This window comes from Eleutherodactylus coqui, chromosome 3, assembly GCF_035609145.1.
Source record: "Eleutherodactylus coqui strain aEleCoq1 chromosome 3, aEleCoq1.hap1, whole genome shotgun sequence".
NCBI classification, from domain to species: domain Eukaryota; kingdom Metazoa; phylum Chordata; class Amphibia; order Anura; family Eleutherodactylidae; genus Eleutherodactylus; species Eleutherodactylus coqui.
Window position 1 is genome coordinate 83,109,692 of NC_089839.1, and position 21,475 is coordinate 83,131,166.

Consider the following 21,475-nt stretch of genomic DNA (forward strand, 5'->3'; position numbering starts at 1 on the left):
ACAGTACAAACCAAGTATGCTGGGCCTATCTTGCCGTATATGAGCATGTAATACGCACCAAGATAGGACATGCTGTGTTTTTGTGCACATGTGAGCAGAACAATGATGGTATGGGATATTAGTACAGCGTATGATGCACGAGGAATGCACAATAAATATATGCTTGTGTAAGGAAGCCCTACAGTTGAAGGGACCGGCTCTGTATACCATACCTTGTCTTGTATAAGGCTGCACAGCAGCTATTAGGTAATGCACACACTGCCATAGTCCTTCGTTTCCAGTAAGCAACGGCCCAAAATGCAGGGTATTCAAAACTAGAAAAGGGCAGACATTGCCTTCCATATGAGGCCTGCTGGTGATCCAGAAAAGTCTAAGCTCTGGTAATTACCCATGTGATTGTCTCTTGGAATTCCTTTTAGTCTATGATTTATGTCTTTTTTTTTTTTTTTTTTTTACAAAATATCAACGGTGTCCATTGCTTGGTTATTTATTGCTTGAAACCCATGAAAAAAAAATGCTACAATTTTGGGCTCTGCACGCCATGGTGAGGTATAGGCAGCCTGACTAGTATCAGGAGCTCAGCCATGTCAGTCTATTAGTGCACATACAGTATCAGATGGCCAGAGAGGCAGGGCCAATCTTCTTCATGACTTTGTTTAATGCTGCAATCTTCTCCTCTAGGAGGTAGTTTTTCTTCTCTGCACTTTTCTGCCGTTGTTCTGTCACTTGCAGAGCCTTCATCAGCTGGGCGTTCTCCACATAAAGATCCTTCAGAAGTATGTCCGACTTTGCATTCTTCTCCAGCTGTGTAGAGATATAGATGTGCATGGTAAACATGTTTACAATTGGTATGAAGCATTCATTTTTATAGGCTGGTTTCACATCTGTGTTGGAACCTACGGTTGAAGGTTTGACTCCGTACCGGAAGAAAAAGTGCTGCATGCAGCGCTTTTTCTTCCATCCAAAAGCCAAAGCTGGCCAGCTGAGTGGAACCATTCCACCCTAAGGATTCCCCATTCCAGCTCCCCAAACAGAGCAAGAAAGCGGAGACCTGGGTGCAGGTGTGAAACCACCATATCATTTATTTTGCAGAAAGGTGATTTTATTACAGACAACAAAATCAAAAAAGACATCCATATAATGCTACATGTTATCGCTCTACCGTTACTACAGAAATAACGTGCATGTTAAGAAGTGGTCAGCAATCATGGTAAAGCATTTCAGGTGCAGTTTAGGTCCCAGAAACCAAATTATCTAACAAGTTAATCTTATTTAACACCAAGGAATCAACAGGTACAAGGTGCTGGTAGATCCGGTCAAGAACAACTGTTCTGCTAAAATATGACTTCTGGTTAGCTTAACACATCCAGTATGTCAGTTGGCCGAGCAAGCACTCCAATTAGGAAACAGCGAGCTGAGTAATGGATCCCTCCTGTCACCCACATTTAGTGCAATACATTCTACACCTGCATATATCAACTAAAGGCTGTGTCAGGTGCTATTGTACAACATCCCAAACCTATTGAGATATGCAGTGGGGGTTGTAATGTGGGCAGCCTTTTGTGAAGCCCATGACCATCCACAGTGCCCATAGTGTAATCCACCACTAGGGAAGAGAAAGCAGAGACAAGGCAATAACTTTAAAAGCCTCATCATGTAGCCTCTTCCAAATGCTCCCTTATTTCCTTATTCTTACCTTTCACAAAGTTGCAACTCAGCAAAGGGTTCCTTGTCTTCCCCTGATGGTGGGAGAGGAACTCTCTCCTTCAACCCTGCACAGCATCAGATCAGGGCTGTCATGACGCTTTTGCCATGGAAACCAGCACGCTCCCTCGCCAGTATTGCCCATGGGACCTGGCTGTAGTCTGGAGGGGTAAACTGCATGACCCACAATATGGAAGGATGAGGGGACACCAGAAGGTATTCCCTAAGGTTCCCCCACACACACTAGTGTATTTGGCACAGTGTGCCGTCCGTGTTAATTCAGAGCCAGCACACGGCCCCCAATATAGGGCCATAAGGCTATGCACATTGATTGTTTTTCACATAGACCAATGGTCCAATTGCACCAGTGCAATTAATCCAATACATAATGTCTGGTGAGATTTACCTTCCCTGTACCCAGGGCTCCTCTTCTGGTCCAGGTGCTGCTGCACTGGGTCAGACCCACGGCAGCAGTGCCTAGACCTGCTAAGGGAGCCTGGGAGAGAGGATAGTGAGTCTGAATTTGTGTGTTACTAAATAAGCTAGTGATGGCTGCAGATGCACAGGGCCAAATATGTTTCAGCAACCATTAGAAGTCATCATGGTGGTCTGGTTTGGATTGAAAAGGAAACAGAATTGTCTCCAATCAGAGAAGTGGATAGGGGTGCCCAACAAGCCAGAACCCATGGTCTGCCACTGGAGACATGGTGCTTCCATTTTCTTTAAATTCAGTTTCCCCTTTAACTTCCAGACTGGTTGACCACCATTATAGTACATGTAGCTACATGCACTGATGACAAGATATTGTCACACCACACAGAGGACACATAATACTGGTATGTATCCACCTCCGACCATCATACAAGCTACACTAACCTGCTCATTCAACTGGTCAACTTTTTCTTGCAACATTAGCCGGACATTTTTCAGGTTCATTTCCACATCTTGCATTCGTTCCTCCATCCTGCGCAGCAGTTTCTCATGTTCCTCCTGTATAAATATGACAACATTAAAATGGAACATTGTAGATATATGAAAGGGTTATAGAAGTTTTCTGTCCTAGAAAAATTGGAGGACTTTTCTCATTCACCAAAGTCAATGTATGTCCAATGATTTATGTTATGTTCCCTCAGTCATAAGGGCAGATTTAAAGAAACCTTATCAGCACTCATGCCATATAGGTTTTAGTAAATACTTGTATTTCCTCATGAAATAACAATTCTGGAGCTTTTTTTTTTTTTGGAACTCCATGTTGTGCAGTTACTCCATTTTTCCCCATAGACAATTTATGAGTCTTATACTCAACCTGGCCCGCAGCATCTGAGTCCTTCGCGCTGGTTTCCAGTGCTGCAGCAGGCTGCAGTGTAATCCTCAGCGTTGACAAAGCACTCTTTCTGGTGACTGGGCTCTTTGAATACCCCGCCTCCAGCAAGCAAGTGCTGTGATTAGATCATGAGCGCCGTTGCTCAGCCAATCAGAGCCGGCACTTGATGAACCAATCACAGCTATTCAGTGATGTCATTCACTGAATGGCTGTGATGGGATCACTAGCGCCGTTGCTCAGCCAATCACAGCACTCGCTTGCTGGAGGCGGGGTATTCAAAGCCCCATCACCAGAAAAAGAGTGCTTTGTCAACGTTGAGGATTACACTGCAGCCTGCTGCAGCGCTGGAGACCAGTGCGAGGGACTCCAAGGCCGCCGCTAGCTAGGTGAGTATTTATGGGGTTTTTTTTTCCTTCATGTAGTTTAGCTAGGGCTTATTTTAGTGGGCAGGACTTATATTTCAAGCCCCTTTCTCCCGATAATGGGGGTAAGGCTTATTTTCGGTGAAACAGGGTATCGGCATCTGAAAACATTTTAACAGTGGAAATTGCTGAAAGGAGAATGCTAAAAATACTTCAACAGAGGCAAGAATACCCAAAAGTTGTCAGGAAATGTCTTAGTCATGTTCAATAGAGAAAACAAAAAGTAAGCAGCCCACAGATACCTGTTGCATGGCCAGTTGGCGGTTGGTCTGTTCAGTGTGGAACCTCATCCTCTCCTGCAGCTGCTGGACTTTCTGCTGCTCTTCTAAGAGCCGGTTCTGTAACTCCGCGACCTGCTCCCTGGTCACAGAGCTGCTCACCTTCTCCTTCAGTTGTTGGACCTCTCGCATATGCTGAGACTGCACAAGAGTCAGCTTGCTGTTGGCATCTAGTAGCTGTATAGTCACAATTCAATGAGAGAGAAAAGTGAGAGGGGAAGATGTGGGCAGCTCAGCTGCATGACAAAGATTGCAAAGCTTACACTGTTTTTTTGCAGTTCTCTTTGCTGGTCATTTACCACAGTTATTAGTGTTTTATCAAACCAAATGTAAGCCCCATTACATCCGTGATTCCCCTATAAGTGGTTTTTAATTAAAAGTAGGGTCAGAAGGAAATCTTAAAGGAAATTTTCACTCTTTGTCCAAAGACGTACAGAAAACCTTTAAACTCAAGAGATCTAGATCCAGGTATGGAAATACATGCACTGGGAGTATAGTGACTGAAACTTTGGAGACGACTTATGAGGAGGTTCTTGGCAGGCAGAGCCCCTGAAGGTCCCATCTCACATGTTCTGGCTGAAAGAGTCTGGAATATCTATTTCAATCTTAAAACAGCAACAAGCAGACTAGGTCGCTCAGCTATATATAAAACACATAAATATGCACTTTGAACCCGAATACCGCCATACCGGGTCAACACAACTCTGCCATTCAGTGCCCAAATACTACAACTATAGATTTTCCATACAATACAGCCCTTCAGTGACCAAATAATACAGCCATATATTGGTTGAAGTGAAGCATTTAATGGTAAACTTTCTGGTGATCTAAGGCAGTGAACAGGTAAAGACCCTGGTGGTCTAAGGCTATGAAGGAGTAATGGTAAAGTTTAGGGTGGTCCATGGTTTTGAAGGAGTAATGGTAGAGTTCTTGGTGGTCCAGGGTTATGAAGGAGTAATGGTAGTCTTGGGGGTCTAGGGCTATGCAGGATTAACTGTAAAGTTCTTGGTGATTCATGGCAGTGAAGGTTTATATCCTTCACTACTCAGGTTGCTCATAGGAGTACAATCCTTGGAAGGACCTCTAGGAATGGGAGCCCTGGACATTTGCCCAGTTTGCCACCCATATAACCAGGTGTGAACTTTATACATGTGAAAAATTGTATTACATAGTAACATAGTTCGTAAGGCCAAATGAAGACAATGTCCATCTAGTCCAGCCTGTTTATCCTCCTGTGTTGTTGATCTAGAGGAAGGCAAAAAACTTCAAGTTCAGAAGCCAATTAGCCCTTTTGGGGAAAAAATTGCTTCCCGATTCCCTAATGGCAATCAGACTATTTCCTGGATCAACCCCTAATAGTTCCTACTATTCACTGTAGGGTTTCTCGAACCCTACAGTGAATAGTTTGAACTTATCATCAGGTGTTCGTCCTGCTACAGTGATTTTGTTTCCTAATAGTTCCTACCTGCCTGTATACCCGGATTAACAATTAACCTAAGATTTATCTACTAAACCATGACAGACAGTTCTTATCTGCCTGAACCTTTAGAATACTCATTGTATTAGATGCCTGAAACTGGCAATCTATCACACAGGAAACCTATAGCATCTTATCCATCCATGGAGATTCAGGAAGCTAACCATCTGAATTCCACAGAGAACATTATCTCTAGGCATAAGACAAAGAGTCACATTTTCTTTTATATGGTGCTGGAGGAACTTTTATAGAAACTTTCAGAAATTTTGTGCACGCTCACCCTCGTCTGCAACCCTTACAGTCTGCCTCATCCCTTGATATGGAGGGTGCCTCTTGCATTGTATGAATGAAAGATCCATACAAAAATTGAGGGAGAAGGAGACGTTCTGGATCTTTAGGATCAATACGCTGGTTCCCAACGGGCTTCATGAGATTTTAGAAAAATTATGAGTACAGTAATTTTACATGATAAATTCTTAGATAAATTTTTATATCCATAGATGTGTTTTAAAGAAGAATTTTAGGGATTACATATATGTGTCCAATATGATTATTAATGTTATGGAGATATATATATATATATATATACACACATATACACATACATATATATTTTTATTAGAGATGAGCGAACGTACTCGTCCGAGCTTGATATTCGTGCGAATATTAGGGTGTTCGGGATGCTCGTTACTTGTAACGAGTACCACGCGGTGTTCCGGTTACTTTCAGTTTCCTCTCTGAGACGTTAGCGCGCTTTTCTGGCCAATTGAAAGACAGGGAAGGCATTACAACTTCCCCCTGTGACGTTCAAGCCCTATACCACCCCCCTGCTGTGAGTGGCTGGGGAGATCTGATGTCACCCGAGTATAAAAGTCGGCCCCTCCCGCGGCTCGGCTCAGATGCCTTGTGAGTTAGCTGAGGGACAGTGGTATCGTGCTGGAGCTGCTGTAGGGAGAGCGTTAGGAGTTAGTGTAGGCTTCAAGAACCCCAACGTTCCTTCTCAGGGCCACATCTAACAGTGTGCAGTACTGTGTTAGCACAGTTTTTTTTTTTTTTTTTCCAAAATTGGATCTGCAGAGCATTGCGCCCTGCAATAGGGACAGAAGTGGTGGTTAGGCAGGGAGAGTGTTAGCAGTGAGTGTAGGCTTCAAGAACCCCAACGGTCCTTTCTAGGGCCACATCTATCCGTGTGCAGTACTGTCCAGGCTGCTGTTAGCAGTGTTGCATATTTTTTTTTTCTTCTCAAAACCGGCTGTGCAGACCATTGCACCCGGCATTAATACTACAGGGATAGAATTGTGTAGGCAGGGCCAGAAGACATACATTATTCATTGAATAGACGCAGTGTGGCTTGTCCTTTGAAAAACAAGGGAAAAAATTCTATTTCGCCTGCCTCTGACAGTCCTCAGGGCTCTGGGTACGTGTGTGCTGCGTGCAGAACGTTAAAAAAAATCAGACGCAGCCAGCTACGTTTTACTGCAGGCTTGCGCCAATTTTTTTCCTGCATGGGAAATCCCTGATCTGCTGTAGCGAATAACTTTGCATCACTGCAGTTCTCTGACACATTTGCAGGGCCACAACACAGTTATTAAACTTAGTAGTATTCATTGAATACACGCAGTGTGGCTTGTCCTTTGGAAAACAAGGGAAAAAATTCTATTTTGGCTGCAGGCTTGCGCCAATTTCTTTCCTGCATGGGAAATCCCTGATCTGCTGGAGCGAATAACTTTGCATCACTGCAGTTCTCTGACACATTTGCAGGGCCACAACACAGTTATTACACTTAGTAGTATTCATTGAATACACGCAGTGTGGCTTGTCCTTTGAAAAACAAGGGGAAAAAATTCTATTTCGCCTGCTCTGACAGTCCTCAGGGCTCTGGGTACGTGTGTGCTGCGTGCAGAACGTTAAAAAAAATCAGACGCAGCCAGCTACGTTTTACTGCAGGCTTGCGCCAATTTTTTTCCTGCATGGGAAATCCCTGATCTGCTGTAGCGAATAACTTTTCATCACTGCAGTTCTCTGACACATTTGCAGGGCCACAACACAGTTATTAAACTTAGTAGTATTCACTGAATACACGCAGTGTGGCTTGTCCTTTGGAAAACAAGGGAAAAAATTCTATTTTGGCTGCAGGCTTGCGCCAATTTCTTTCCTGCATGGGAAATCCCTGATCTGCTGGAGCGAATAACTTTGCATCACTGCAGTTCTCTGACACATTTGCAGGGCCACAACACAGTTATTACACTTAGTAGTATTCATTGAATACACGCAGTGTGGCTTGTCCTTTGAAAAACAAGGGAAAAAATTCTATTTCGCCTGCCTCTGACAGTCCTCAGGGCTCTGGGTACGTGTGTGCTGCGTGCAGAACGTTAAAAAAAATCAGACGCAGCCAGCTACGTTTTACTGCAGGCTTGCGCCAATTTTTTTCCTGCATGGGAAATCCCTGATCTGCTGTAGCGAATAACTTTGCATCACTGCAGTTCTCTGACACATTTGCAGGGCCACAACACAGTTATTAAACTTAGTAGTATTCATTGAATACACGCAGTGTGGCTTGTCCTTTGGAAAACAAGGGAAAAAATTCTATTTTGGCTGCAGGCTTGCGCCACTTTCTTTCCTGCCTGGGAAATCAAATTACTGGTAATACACCATGCTGAGGGGTAGGGGTAGGCCTATAGGACGTGGACGCGGGCGAGGACGCGGAGGCCCAAGTCAGGGTGTGGGCACAGGCCGAGCCAGTGCGGTGGCCAGGGGTAGAGGCAGGGCCAGACCGAATAATCCACCAACTGTTTCCCAAAGCGCCCCCTCGCGCCATGCCACCCTGCACAGGTCAAGGTGCTCTACGGTGTGGCAGTTTTTCACAGAGACGCCTGACGACCGACGAACTGTGGTGTGCAACCTTTGTCGCGCCAAGATCAGCTGGGGAGGCACCACCAACAGCATGCGCAGGCATATGATGGCCAAGTACCCCACAAGGTGGGACGATGCCCGTTCACCGCCTCCGGTTTGCACCACTGCCTCTCCCCCTGTGCCCCAACCTGCGACTGAGATCCAACCCCCCTCTGAGGACACAGGCACTACCGTCTCCTGGCCTGCACCCACACCCTCACCTCCGCTGTCCTCGGCCCCATCCAGCAATGTCTCTCAGCGTAGCGTCCAGACGTCGCTAGCGCCACAGTTTGAGCGCAAGCGCAAGTACGACGCCACGCACCCGCACGCTCAAGCGTTAAACGTGCACATTGCAAAATTGATCAGCCTAGAGATGCTGCCGTATAGGCTTGTGGAAACGGAGGCTTTCAAAAGCATGATGGCGGCGGCTGCCCCGCGCTACTCGGTTCCGAGTCGCCACTACTTTTCCCGATGTGCCGTCCCAGGCCTGCACGACCACGTCTCCCGCAACATTGTACGCGCCCTCACCAACGCGGTTACTGCCAAGGTCCACTTAACAACAGACACGTGGACAAGCACAGGCGGGCAGGGCCACTATATCTCCCTGACGGCACATTGGGTGAATTTAGTGGAGGCTGGGACAGAGTCAGAGCCTGGGACCGCTCACGTCCTACCCACCCCCAGAATTGCGGGCCACAGCTCGGTGGTGGTATCTGCGGCGGTGCATGCTTCCTCCACTAAAGCACCTTCCTCCTCCTCCTCCAACGCAACCTCTGTCTCGCAATCAAGATGTGTCAGCAGCACGTCGCCAGCAGTCGGTGTCACGCGGCGTGGCAGCACAGCGGTGGCCAAGCGTCAGCAGGCCGTGCTGAAACTACTCAGCTTAGGAGAGAAGAGGCACACGGCCCACGAACTGCTGCAGGGTCTGACAGAGCAGACCGACCGCTGGCTTGCGCCGCTGAGCCTCCAACCGGGCATGGTCGTGTGTGACAACGGCCGTAAGCTGGTGGCGGCTCTGCAGCTCGGCAGCCTCACGCACGTGCCATGCCTGGCCCATGTCTTTAATTTGGTGGTTCAGCGCTTTCTGAAAAGCTACCCCCACTTGTCATATCTGCTCGGAAAGGTGCGCCAGCTCTGCGCACATTTCCGCAAATCCCACACGCACGCTGCCACCCTGCGGACACTGCAACATCGGTTTAATCTGCCAGTGCACCGACTGCTGTGCGACGTGCCCACACAGTGGAACTCTACGCTCCACATGTTGGCCAGACTCTATGAGCAGCGTAGAGCTATAGTGGAATACCAACTCCAACTTGCGCGGCGCAGTGTGAGTCAGCCTCCTCAATTATTTACAGAAGAGTGGCCCTGGTTGGCAGCCATCTGCCAGGTCCTTGGAAAATTTGAGGAGTCTACCCAGGTGGTGAGCGGCGATGCTGCAATCATTAGCGTCACCATTCCTCTGCTATGCATCTTGAGAAGTTCCCTGCAAAGCATAAAGGCAGACGCTTTGCGCTCGGAAACAGAGCCGGGGGAAGACAGTATGTCGCTGGATAGTCAGAGCACCCTCCTGTCTATATCTCAGCGCGTTCAGGAGGAGGAGGAGGAGCATGAGGAGGATGAGGAGGAGGGGGAAGAGACAGCTTGGCCCACTGCTGACGGTACCCATGCTGCTTGCCTGTCATCCTTTCAGCGTGTATGGCCTGAGGAGGAGGAAGGGGAGGAGGAGGAGGAGGATCCTGAAAGTGATCTTCCTAGTGAAGACAGCCATGTGTTGCGTACAGGTACCCTGGCACACATGGCTGACTTCATGTTAGGATGCCTTCATGTTATTCTGGCCACTACGGATTACTGGGTGTACACACTGCTCGACCCACGGTATAAGGAGAGCCTTTGCACTCTCATTCCCGAAGAGGAAAGGGGTTCGAGAATGATGCTATACCACACGGCGCTGGTGGACAAACTGATGGTAAACTTCCCATCCGACAGCGCTAGTGGCAGAAGGCGCAGTTCCGAGGGCCAGGTAGCAGGGGAGGCGCAGAGATCATGCAGCATGTACAGCGCAGGCAGGGGAACATTCTCCAAGGCCTTTGCCAGCTTTATGGCTCCCCAGCAAGACTGTGTCACCGCTCCCCAGTCAAGGCTGAGTCTGCGGGAGCACTGTAAAAGGATGGTGAGGGAGTACATAGCCGATCGCACAACCGTCCTCCGTGACGCCTCTGCCACCTACAACTACTGGGTGTCGAAGCTGAACACGTGGCCTGAACTCGCGTTGTATGCCCTGGAGGTGCTTGCTTGTCCTGCGGCTAGCGTCTTGTCAGAGAGTGTGTTTAGTGTGGCTGGGGGAATCATCACGGATAAGCGTACCCACCTGTCAACCGACAGTGCCGACAGGCTAACACTCATCAAGATGAACAAAGCCTGGATTTCCCCAGACTTCTCTTCTGCACCAGCGGACAGCAGCGATACCTAAGCAATACGTATTATGCACCCGCGGATGGAAGCATCGTTCTCTCTCACCATCCAAAACGGGGACATTTCTGCTTCATCAATCTGTGTATAATATTCCTCCTCCTCCTCCTCCTGCTCCTCCTCCTGAAACCTCACGTAATCACGCCGAATGGGCAATTTTTCTTAGGGCCACAAGGCTCACTCATATAATTTTTCTAAACAATTTTTATACGTTTCAATGCTATTAAAAGCGTTGAAACTTTAACTTGAACCAATTTTTCGTTAAACTGGGCTGCCTCCAGGCCTAGTTACCACTTAAGCCACATTAACCAAAGCGATTAATAGGTTTCACCTGCCCTCTTGGTTGGCCATGGCCAATTTTTTGGATGTACATTAGTACTGTTGATACAGCAATTTTTGTGGCCCCTCGCCTACAGTGTAATCATAGCAATTTCTATGTTCTTCGCCTGCACTCATGGTACAGAAAGGTGTGTGGGGTTGGCCTACACTTTAGCTACATAAATGTAACTTGTGCCTTGTCTATACTGCAGCTACTGAAATGGAACGAAGACTGCGCTCCCACTATACTGCTGCTTCGGAATTGTTACTGGGGCCTGTCTTGAGTGCTACTATTACTGAAATGGAACGCATACTGTGCTCCCCCTATAATGCTGCTAGTGATATGTTAGTGGGGCCTGTCCTAATGCTACGGCTGAAATGTTACTAATTATGGGCTCTGCATATACCGCTGCTAATGGTATGTCTCTGGGGTGTGGAAACAGAGGCTTCCCAAAGACATGATGGCGGCGAGGCCATTTCCCACCAACGCTGTTACTGTTAAGGTGCATATAACCACGGACACGTGGAGAGGACACGTAGTGCCTCAAAAACATCCCCCGCCACAGCCCACTTAATCCTGGCCACATTCCGAAAACCAACAAAATAAAACCGCGCTACTAGGTCCGCAGTCACCAACACATTACCACCAACGCGGTTACTGTTAAGGTACATATTACCAGTCTGACTGGGGCATGCAGTGTGGGCCGAAGCCCACCTGCATTAAGCACGACATTACTACCTCAGCTGTGTTGGGCAATGCAATGGGATATTTCTATGTACCGCCGGTGGCTTCCTGGCACCCACCCATGCTGTGGGTCCACAGGGAATTATAAATGCATCTGTTTCCACTTGTAAAGAACCCCAGTCAGACTGGGGCATGCAGTGTGGGCCGAAGCCCACCTGCATTAAGCACGACATTACTACCTCAGCTGTGTTGGGCAATGCAATGGGATATTTTTGTGTATCGTCGGTGGGTTCCAGGGAGCCACCCATGCTGTAGGTGCACACGGAGTTTAACCTACATGTGTCCACTTGTAAAGAACCCCAGTCTGACTGGGGCATGCAGTGTGGGCCGAAGCCCACCTGCATTAAGCACGACATTACTACCTCAGCTGTGTTGGGCAATGCAATGGGATATTTTTGTGTATCGCCGGTGGGTTCCAGGGAGCCACCCATGCTGTCGGTCGACAGGGACTTCACAATAGGGAGTTGTACCTGCCTGTGTCTATGAATTAAAAAGCCCAGTCTGACTGGGGCATGCAGAGATACCTTGACAGAATGAATAGTGTGTGGCACATAGGTTCCCCATTGCTATGCCCACGTGTGCAGCTCCTGATGGCGGTGGCACAGGATTCTATTTCTCATTGCTTCTGTACAGCATTGTGGGCTATAGCCCCGCCCCTTTTAAAGAGGGTCACTGCCTAGCCGTGCCAACCCTCTGCAGTGTGTGCCTGCGGTTCCTCCTCATGGCAGACGCACTTCTCAATAGACATGAGGGTGGTGTGGCATGAGGGCAGCTGAAGGCTGCGCAGGGACACTTTGGTGTGCGCTGTGGGGGGGAGGGGGGGCGGTTGGGCAGCATGTAACCCAGGAGAAGTGGCAGTGGAGTGTCATGCAGGCAGTGATTGTGCTTTGTTGGAGGTAGTGTGGTGCTTAGCAAAGGTATGCCATGCTAATGAGGGCTTTTCAGAAGTAAAAGTTTTTGGGAGGGGGGGGGCCCACTCTTGCCGCTATTGTGGCTTAATAGTGGGACCTGTGAACTTGAGATGCAGCCCAACATGTAGCCCCTCGCCTGCCCTATCCGTTGCTGTGTCGTTCCCATCACTTTCTTGAATTGCCCAGATTTTCACACAAGGAAACCTTAGCGAGCATCGGCGAAATACAAAAATGCTCGGGTCGCCCATTGACTTCAATGGGGTTCGTTACTCGAAACGAACCCTCAAGCATCGCGAAAAGTTCGTCCCGAGTAACGAGCACCCGAGCATTTTGGTGCTCGCTCATCTCTAATTTTTATCCAATAATTATTTATTTATGGTTATTATATCATTTGATTTATTTATAAATGCAATTTTATGGGTGGGGTTAACAGTATATTAAATTGGACATATGGATATAAAATATGTAACATGGGTATCACATGAATCTAAACTATGCGTTATTTTTTAAACAGTTTTTTAAACATTTAATCTTGTATTTACATATATAGATATATATATTATTTAAATATTTATATATTTATGAATATTATATGGGATTATGTATATATATTTATAATAAGATAAACAATGTGCAATAATGGTATAAGAGTGATTGTTCAGTTGTGTTTTAAGCTAGAAGCACCACTGTTTAGGATTTCATAGTTTGTATATTGTATATTGGTTGCAGGATTCACGAGCCGACGGCTCCTGGCTCCACCCCGCACTAGGGGATGCGTCTAACGGGATGACGTCATCGCGCTGCGTCCTTTGCGTACGCCAGACGCAGACCGCAGGGCGGGACATCACAGGACGCCGGAGGATACGGAGGAAGCCGTGGATACTATCTATGAAAGGTAATACATTTGTTATTTAAAGTTTTATTGCTGTATATGTACTTGATAAAGTCCGATGGAACGAAACACGTTGTACGAATAAAGGGAGGTTGTGGCAAATCATTGGTGACCAGAGAGAGAATATTCCTGAAGGAGCGCGGATTTCCCCTTTTCTTTTACTTGTCTGCTGTTTGTATACGGATCCCCACCGGGATACGGAGGACCCGCTTAGCTCTCCTGATCTCTAGCCTGACAGGATTGTAGGAATCTCTGGAGGAGGATTTATGTTATAAGCTCACTTGGATATGGGGTGTTAGTGGGTCCCGCTATACACCGGGTAAGTTCATACCCCCTTATTTTGCCATTTGGTATTGGCTTTATTGCTGGATCATTTCCTGGGAGCGCTGTCCTTATTTATATATTTTTTATTGTCTTCTTATGGCAGCTCCCTTCTGCCCTTCCCTTATTTATAGTAGATAATAATACTCTACCTTATCATTGGACTCATCCAGCTCCAATCTCAGTTGATCATGGCTTTTCTTCCAATTCTGGAATTCCCCCTGGGCTTGTTTTAATTGACCCTTCAGATCTTCTATTTGACTCACCTGGACAATTTATATAAGACATGTAATGTAAAATAGAGCTGGAAGGTAACATGTTAAAAGGAACTGGTCAGCAGGTATGAGCACCATAAACTACGTTATGGTGCTCATATGGAAGATTCCCGGGAGTCTGGGGAGGTACTCCTTACTACTTACCCAGCTCCCTGATTAAAGACAGTTACCCCTAAAAGTCCAGACAGACCGTGTGCCGGACCACTGGCTGCATGCTATGCGCGAGCAATGACGTTGATTACTATGGGAGTGCACACTCACAGCGTGCAGCCAGCGGTCCAGCTGCATGGTCTGCGATGACTTTTGAGGTGACAGTGCTTGATTGGGGAGCTGGGTAAGTATAAGAAATACCTCCCCAGACTCCAGGGAACCTGTCGTATGAGCAGCATAACTTTATAAAGTTTATGGTGCTCATACCTGGTAACAGGTTCCCTTTATTATTGTTAGCATACTATCTAGCCTTCACTGCATGAGTCCTACTTATTTCGAGGAGATAACTAATCATATGTTACATGTGTTTTGCGGTATTATATAATAAACAAAGTACAGTAAAACTGAGGCCAAAATTTCCTTTGCCCTGATCAGCATGGGCCAGGAAAATAGGGCATCTTGTAGGAAATGTGGCTTGCCTATGTGTAAATATAGCTACACTGAAGTAGTAATGTATGTGATTATTACTGTGGCGTCCGGTATAAGTCCTATGTGGTTCTAACAGAGCATGGCTTCAGAAAAACGGGAAAGGGGGGGGGGGGGCGTGGCTAGCCGTTGATGGAGTAGGACACGGGTCTTTTCGGCTCCCGACCGACACACCGTCCTCAGAGGCAACACAGCCGCCGCAGACCGAAGCATACCTGTCATGGGTAGGAAGAAGGCCATTGACACCCAGGAGCAGCCCCAGAGATCCACCGCTGCCGGCATGGAGCATTTTCTCCGCTCCCCGGGAGGACCGCAGCCTCTGAGGGGAGCTTCCAAGATGGCGCCGCTCCAGGCATCGCGCAGAGGGGAAGGAGAGACAGCCGCCGGACACAGCGCAGGGGAACACTCCAGCCCGCGCCCGAATGAAGCTGTGAGACAGAAGACCTGTCAATCAGAGGCAGTGTCCAAGGGCTCCGGAGCCCAGAAAGTAACGGGCACTGCAGCAGGAGCCGGCAGGAAGCCGGAGGAGAAGGGGGAAGGGAGGCAGCCACACGCGAGGCAGGGAGGGGATCCCCCCCCCCTCCCCTGCAGAAGTCAGTGCAGTTAAGGAGACGATGAGCTCCACACAGCAATCGCCCCTAGGACTGAGGCAACACCAAGAGGGCTACCCAACACACATAAGCCACTGTCCCATAGGCAGCCCTAGTGACGCACACTCCCCCCAACCCCTCTGGGGAACTGCAGAAAAGGGGAACGGGTCACAAGAGGAAGAGGAGCAGTAGGGAGCAAGAAAGAGCCAGGGGGCTTCGCCCCTCCCCCAAAGACCCCCCCGGGGACCCCCAGTATCAACCACTGTACCCCAGGCAGAGTTGGGGAATGCCAATGCAAGCAAAAACAGCAACTTGGTAGTGAAGAAAATGCCTCAGCAGGCTGCAGTCCCGGAAAGGTCAGTAACCCAAGCCCGCAGTATGCACCGCGCGATCCCTCACCAGACAACGGGGATCTTTACCCCCAAGACAAGGAGTGGGATTGGAGGGCACATCTAAGAGCCATTCCCACGAAAATGGAGATGAACTCCCTCTTAAAAAAACTGGACACGGCTCACAAGCAAGATATCGCGGCCCTCCAAAAAGACATCAGACATGTCGGACAAAGAGTCGTAGAAATCGAAGAGACTCAAAGTACGATCCAGAACACCCTAGAGGACCAAACGCAACTCCTTGAGATGCAGGCGCATCAGATTGCTGAACTGACTAACCATCTTGATGACATCGAGAACCGCCATAGGCGGAACAACCTTCGCATCAGAGGTCTCTCCGAAGAGGTGGACAACAGTCAACTGGAAGATTGGATCGTTGCATTCTTTAACCATATCCTGGGCAGACCTCCAGAGACTACCCCGGAACTCGACAGAGTTCACCGCGCATTAGGCCCGAAATCAGCGGATCCAACTAAGCCGAGAGACGTCCTCTGCCGGGTCCATTTTTATAGAGAAAAGGACCAAATCCTGCAAAAGACACGTACAGCCGGTGACCTGACTTACAGGGGACAAACAGTGGCGGTGTACCCTGACCTTTCCAAACATACACTCCAATTGCGACGGGCCTTAAAACCGGTGCTTACGGCCCTACGTGAGAGAGATATCCCATACAGATGGGTCTTTCCGCTCCAACTGCAGGCGAGAAAAGGAGGGAAGACGGCTATATTCGAAAACCTGGGCGACTTGCCCAAGTTCCTGGGGACACTGGAACTGCCACAAATAGCGATACCAGACTGGCCTAAAATCGGAGGTTTCCCAACACCTCCACCGCGGATGGAGTGGCAGGTGGTAGGGAACAGCAGCCATAGAGCGAAAAAGAACGCTGCAAGAGAAGACAACGAAGACTGATACCAAGAAGCCCTGGAGCGGAAAAAGAAAAAGACTTATCCTACATCTTGACCTCCCGTGGTCAGGACAGTCCTGCGGCGGACCTCAGTATTGTCTTCAGAAGCAAACACCTCTTTCCCCTCCCCCCCCCCCTCTTTTTTCTTTTCCCTCCTACCTCCTGTCCATATCCCTTCTTCTCTCTCGCTCCTCTTCCTTTCTTCTTCTATTTTACTATTTTCCTTCCTTCCTCGCTCCCTTCGCTCCGCTATCCCTCTCTTCACACCCCCTTCCCTCCTCCCATTGAAAGTTTATTGGCGGTGGTGGGGTCGGGGGCGGACCTCTGTTTTTGGTCTCCTCTTCCCCCTCTTAGGGTAGGCAGCCCTGAGCTGCAATGATGCTGATTGTTAGGCAGACTACCGGATGCGGTCCGCGGAGGTTTCTCCTCCCATTAAGTTTGAAAACGTTTTGGTTTGTCCCCATCCCCTCCCCCTCCCTGCTTTTCCTAACCACCTACCCTTCCCCCCTCCTCACCCACCACAGACACCTGCTCAGAAATGCATCATGGGTCCCCCTAACTCTTTACCATGAATAACTTGAAGGTCTACACCTATAACGTCAAGGGGCTGAATATCCCATCCAAGAGAGGGAAAATTCTTTACCACATGCAAAAAAAGGGGATGAAAGTACTCTTATTCCAGGAGACGCACTTTCAGAGCGGAGAGATACCGGTGTGCTCCACCAAATTGTACCCTCTATGGTTTCATAGCCCCGACCCCTCCCGTAAAACGGGAGGCGTATCTATTGCTTTCCATAGCTCTCTACAGATTCAGCCCATTGACGTGTTATGAGATCCTGAAGGACGCTTTATATTTATCAAAGTGGAAATCTTAGGCAAAGTGTTCTCTTTTGCTAACTTATACTTCCCAAACCAGAGGCAGACATCCTTCGGAATCTCCGCCCTAGAGAAATTGACGAAGTTCGCAGAAAACACGGGCATCATACTTGGAGGGGACTTCAATCTGGCATTCGGCCCGGAACATGACACTTCCTCAGGTAAGTCCTCTGTCTCGTGGGTCGCAACATGCTCTCTGCTTAGAGAGCTAGGGAAACTTCATTTAGTGGACTTGTGGCATGTTATGCATCCGGGCGTTATGAGCAGACGAGTGGAAGGTGAAGTCCCTAACAGTTACGGCAGATTAGACTATCTCTGGGTTTCCCATACGCTTCTAGACGCACAACCATCTAGCTCCATAGGACCTTTTATCTGGTCCGATCATGCTCCAGTCTACGCAGAATTTGCGGACACCCAAGGCGACAAACGCAATAAAATTTGGATATTAAACGATAACCTGCTAATAGACCCTCTCTGCATCCTAGATGTAAAGACAACCATAACTAATTTCATGAAAGACCACCAAAAAGACGAAACACGAGCCCCACTAAAATGTGTCCTGAGGGGAATATTAATCTCTCATGGATCCAGACTGAAAAAGGAGCGCTCGCGCGAGCTAAGCGACCTCTTGTCATCCCTACACGTTTGGGAGTTGGTAAATAAGAGATCCCCGAGCAACTCACTACAGGCAGACATATCGGCCCTTCGCCAGCGAATCAGATCCATACTAGACCAGAGGTCTTTAGCATACAGAGACAGGATCCGCAGGGAGGCCTTTGAGTCCGGGGATAAATGCGGTAAATGGCTAGCCCGGTCTCTACACCCCAGAACGCCATCGACATTCATCCCAAAACTCCATAAAAACGGGGGAAATTTGGTCTTCTCAACTCGGGACATACTAAAAGAGTTCTATCTGTATTATGAGGGCCTATATAATATAGAGCGAGAGCGCGGGTCAAGCGAGGATATTAAGAAAGAGGAAGAGGAGTACCTAAAAAAATTCGGACCAGGCCCCCTGGACCCAGAGATAACCGAGACCCTGGATCGGGATCTCACTATTGAAGAAGTTCTAGAATGCATCGGGGAGCTAAAAGTAGGCAAAAGCCCAGGCCTAGATGGGTTCTCAGCACGATTTTATAAACTTTTCAAAGAAGAGCTATCTCCGCTCTTAACGCAGTCCTTCAACGAAGTGTCCCGGGGAAGTCCCTTCCCACCCTAGGCTCTTCAAGCCCATATTATAGTGATCCCAAAGGCAGGAAAAGACCCCTCCTACTGCGCAAACTTTAGACCGATCTCCCTGCTCAATATAGATGTCAAATTGTTCGCCAAACTTTTGGCAAATAGACTCAGCAAACTCATCCCCGGCTTAATCCACAAACAGGTGGGCTTTGTCCCTGGAAGAGAAGCCAAGGACAACACCATCAAGTCCATCTCTCTGATAAGCAGATCTAGAGCAAAGGGTGACCCGCTTTGCCTGCTCGCTGTTGACGCAGAGAAGGCGTTTGACAGGGTCAGGTGGAGGTTCATCGAAGGGTCACTCCAGCACCTGGGGCTGAGACGCAGGATGAAGGAGTGGATTATGGCATTGTACAGCTGCCCCTCGGCTAAAATTAGAGTAAATGGGGCCCTCTCAGACACCATAATGATCCGCAATGGTACGCGCCAGGGCTGCCCGTTATCACCCGTACTCTACATCCTATCAATGGAGTCTCTAGCCAATGCCATTAGGGAAAACACATCAATTAGAGGCATAACAGTTGGCCCCTCTGAACACAAAATGGCGCTGTTTGCAGATGACCTCCTCCTGTTCCTGTCGAACCCCAGAATAGGATTGCCAGTGGTGATGAAGGAGTTCACAAGATACGGGCGGGTGAGCAATTTCAGGGTCAACCTACAGAAATCCGAAGTTCTAAATGTAACTCTCCCCCAGAACGAAGCACAGGAACTTTCAGAAGAATTCCCATTTAAGTGGAGATCTGCTTCCATCAAATATCTGGGGGTTCATCTACCCACAGACCCCGCCCAGATTTTTGAACTCAACTTCCGGCCCTTTCTATCTAACCTTAAGACGGACCTAGAAAAATGGAGCCCTCTCTATTTGTCATGGACGGGTAGAGTTAACGCAGTAAAAATGGACTCTTTGCCAAAATTCCTGTATCTCTGCCAGACTCTACCCATCCATCTTAACCGGTATTATCTGAATAGCATTCGATCTCTGATCATTAAGTTCGTGTGGAAGGGCCGAAGACCTCGCCTTAGTTTTGCGCTCCTCACGCCCCCTAAGGAGGAGGGAGGGCTGGGTTTCCCGGATTTCGCCCTGTATTACAGGGTGAGTCTGGCTAACGTCGTGCTGACACTCCTCCAGGGTAGAGGCTCCAAGTTATGGGTCGAAATGGAACATGAGCAGGCCTCAACCACAGTACAGGGGGCCCCCTGGATTCCGAGGCGGTTACAGAAAGAGGTCCGCACCCTCTCGCCCCTACTGATGGGAGTACTTATTAAATGGGGGACATTCGCCCCAAAATTAGGTCTGATATCGGTCCCAGGCCCATTGACTCCGTTAGTGGCCAATCCTCAGTTCCCGGCCTATAGGGACAGAGGTACTGTCCTTTCCCTACCTAGCGACACAATCCCACGTGTAAGAGATGTAGTTACACAAACGGGGGTGAAGTCTTTAAGAGAGTACTACACGGGCACTAGGCTCCCCCAGGGGGCGTGGCTGAATTATTTTCAGGTGAGGGGTTTTGCGAGGTCCCTGATGCCCGAAGGATGCTGCACCGTACCACTGACACGCTTTGAAACCTTATGCATGAGGTCATCCCCTGTGGATCACGGGATCTCAATAATTTACAAACTGTTGATAACCCGCGGGACAGAGGACAGCCGTCCCGACTTCACGGGACAGTGGGAGCGTGAGTTGGGGATGGAGTGTACCAGTCTTGATTGGAAGAAGGCCTTTAGCATGTGTCACAAGAGCACCAGGTTTGGTACAATTCAGGAGCAGAATTTCAAAATCTTACCGCGCTGGTATAGGACACTGTCGAAATTGCACCAGATGGACGCCCAGAGCTCTCCAGTATGCTGGAGATGTCTGGCCAGCCCGGGGACAATGACTCACATATGGTGGGACTGTCCCCCAGTCAGAGAGCTGTAGAAAAACGTAGAACTTGTCCATAACAGCTAAGATGGTCCTCCTGCTCATGTTACCAGGGTCCTTGGCAAAGATCAAGTCAGAACTGCTTCGACTGGTGATTCTGGCGGTCAGGATGTCTGTCCCTGGTCTGTGGCACACCACGTCCCCTCCCACAAGAATTTTGTGGACGGAAAAACTTAATATGCTCATGAGATATGAAGTAGAAGGGCCACGGGAGGAGGGCGAGAGGACTAACTCTTATGAACTATGGAGACCATGGGTTGCCATGAGATCTTCAGACGCCTTCGAGAACTGGCTAAACACGGGCAGGCTCGACCCATAGGAGCTTGGAGATTTCAGAGAGCAGGGTCCCCCCCCCTCCCTCCCCTCAGTTAGGTTTGTTTTCCCTTTTTGTTGGTAATGGAAATTTATCATATTCTGCCACAATTGGTTTAGCATTGCGCAGAGACGTGATGTAGTTATGTTGCGACCGAAAAATATGGGCGGATCAATGTTGTGAATCATCACTTTGTCTTAATTGAAAAGGTTTAATAAAAACTGATTGAAACTAAAAAAGCAGGAAAGGTATTTAATAGCGTGCCCAGGTTTACCTGCTCAGTGCTTTCTTGCAGAAGTCTAGAAACAGACTGGCACTGACCCTCCAAAGATTCCTTCACTTGCTTTAATGATGATATTTCTTCTTGAAGGCTCGCCATAACTAAAAGCTGTAAATTTATAAGTCAGACAGTCACCACTAAGGTCACCAGCGCTCGTGCAGAGAGTTTAAACAGAAAGACTTGCCGCCGGCTCGCTGGCTTCTCGTCTGCTTCTCGCTCAGTTCTTCGCCTCCTGTGGGAAGTGCTGAGCAGGGAGCCAACAGGTTTTTTTTTTAAGCAAGCAACAAGTCAGCAATTTTTTC

The 21,475-nt window shown here is 48.3% G+C and overlaps 1 protein-coding gene across 1 annotated transcript; it reads right to left on the reverse strand.

Moving 5' to 3' along the window:
- Positions 1–451: 451 nt before the first annotated feature.
- LOC136620806 (ninein-like protein) lies at positions 452–21,278 on the reverse strand. The gene is made up of 5 exons (XM_066595800.1): positions 21,168–21,278; positions 13,906–14,019; positions 3,693–3,905; positions 2,581–2,694; positions 452–804 (listed from the first exon to the last, which is right to left on the reverse strand). The coding sequence occupies exons 1-5, from the start codon at positions 21,270–21,272 to the stop codon at positions 613–615; spliced, it is 738 nt and encodes a 245-aa protein (XP_066451897.1). The 5' UTR covers positions 21,273–21,278; the 3' UTR covers positions 452–612.
- Between the last annotated feature and the right edge of the window lie 197 nt (positions 21,279–21,475).

What these genes read in the sequence shown, in the direction of transcription:
- LOC136620806 (XM_066595800.1), bottom strand. Translation starts at nt 21,272, where the DNA reads ATGGCGAGCCTTCAAGAAGAAATATCATCATTAAAGCAAGTGAAGGAA. An exon ending in TGGATGAGTCCAATGATAAG is followed by an intron (nt 3,906 to 13,905) that starts GTAGAGTATTAT and finishes GTGACTATACAG; the next exon opens with CTACTAGATGCCAACAGCAA. An exon ending in TTGACCAGTTGAATGAGCAG is followed by an intron (nt 805 to 2,580) that starts GTTAGTGTAGCT and finishes ATCTCTACACAG; the next exon opens with CTGGAGAAGAATGCAAAGTC.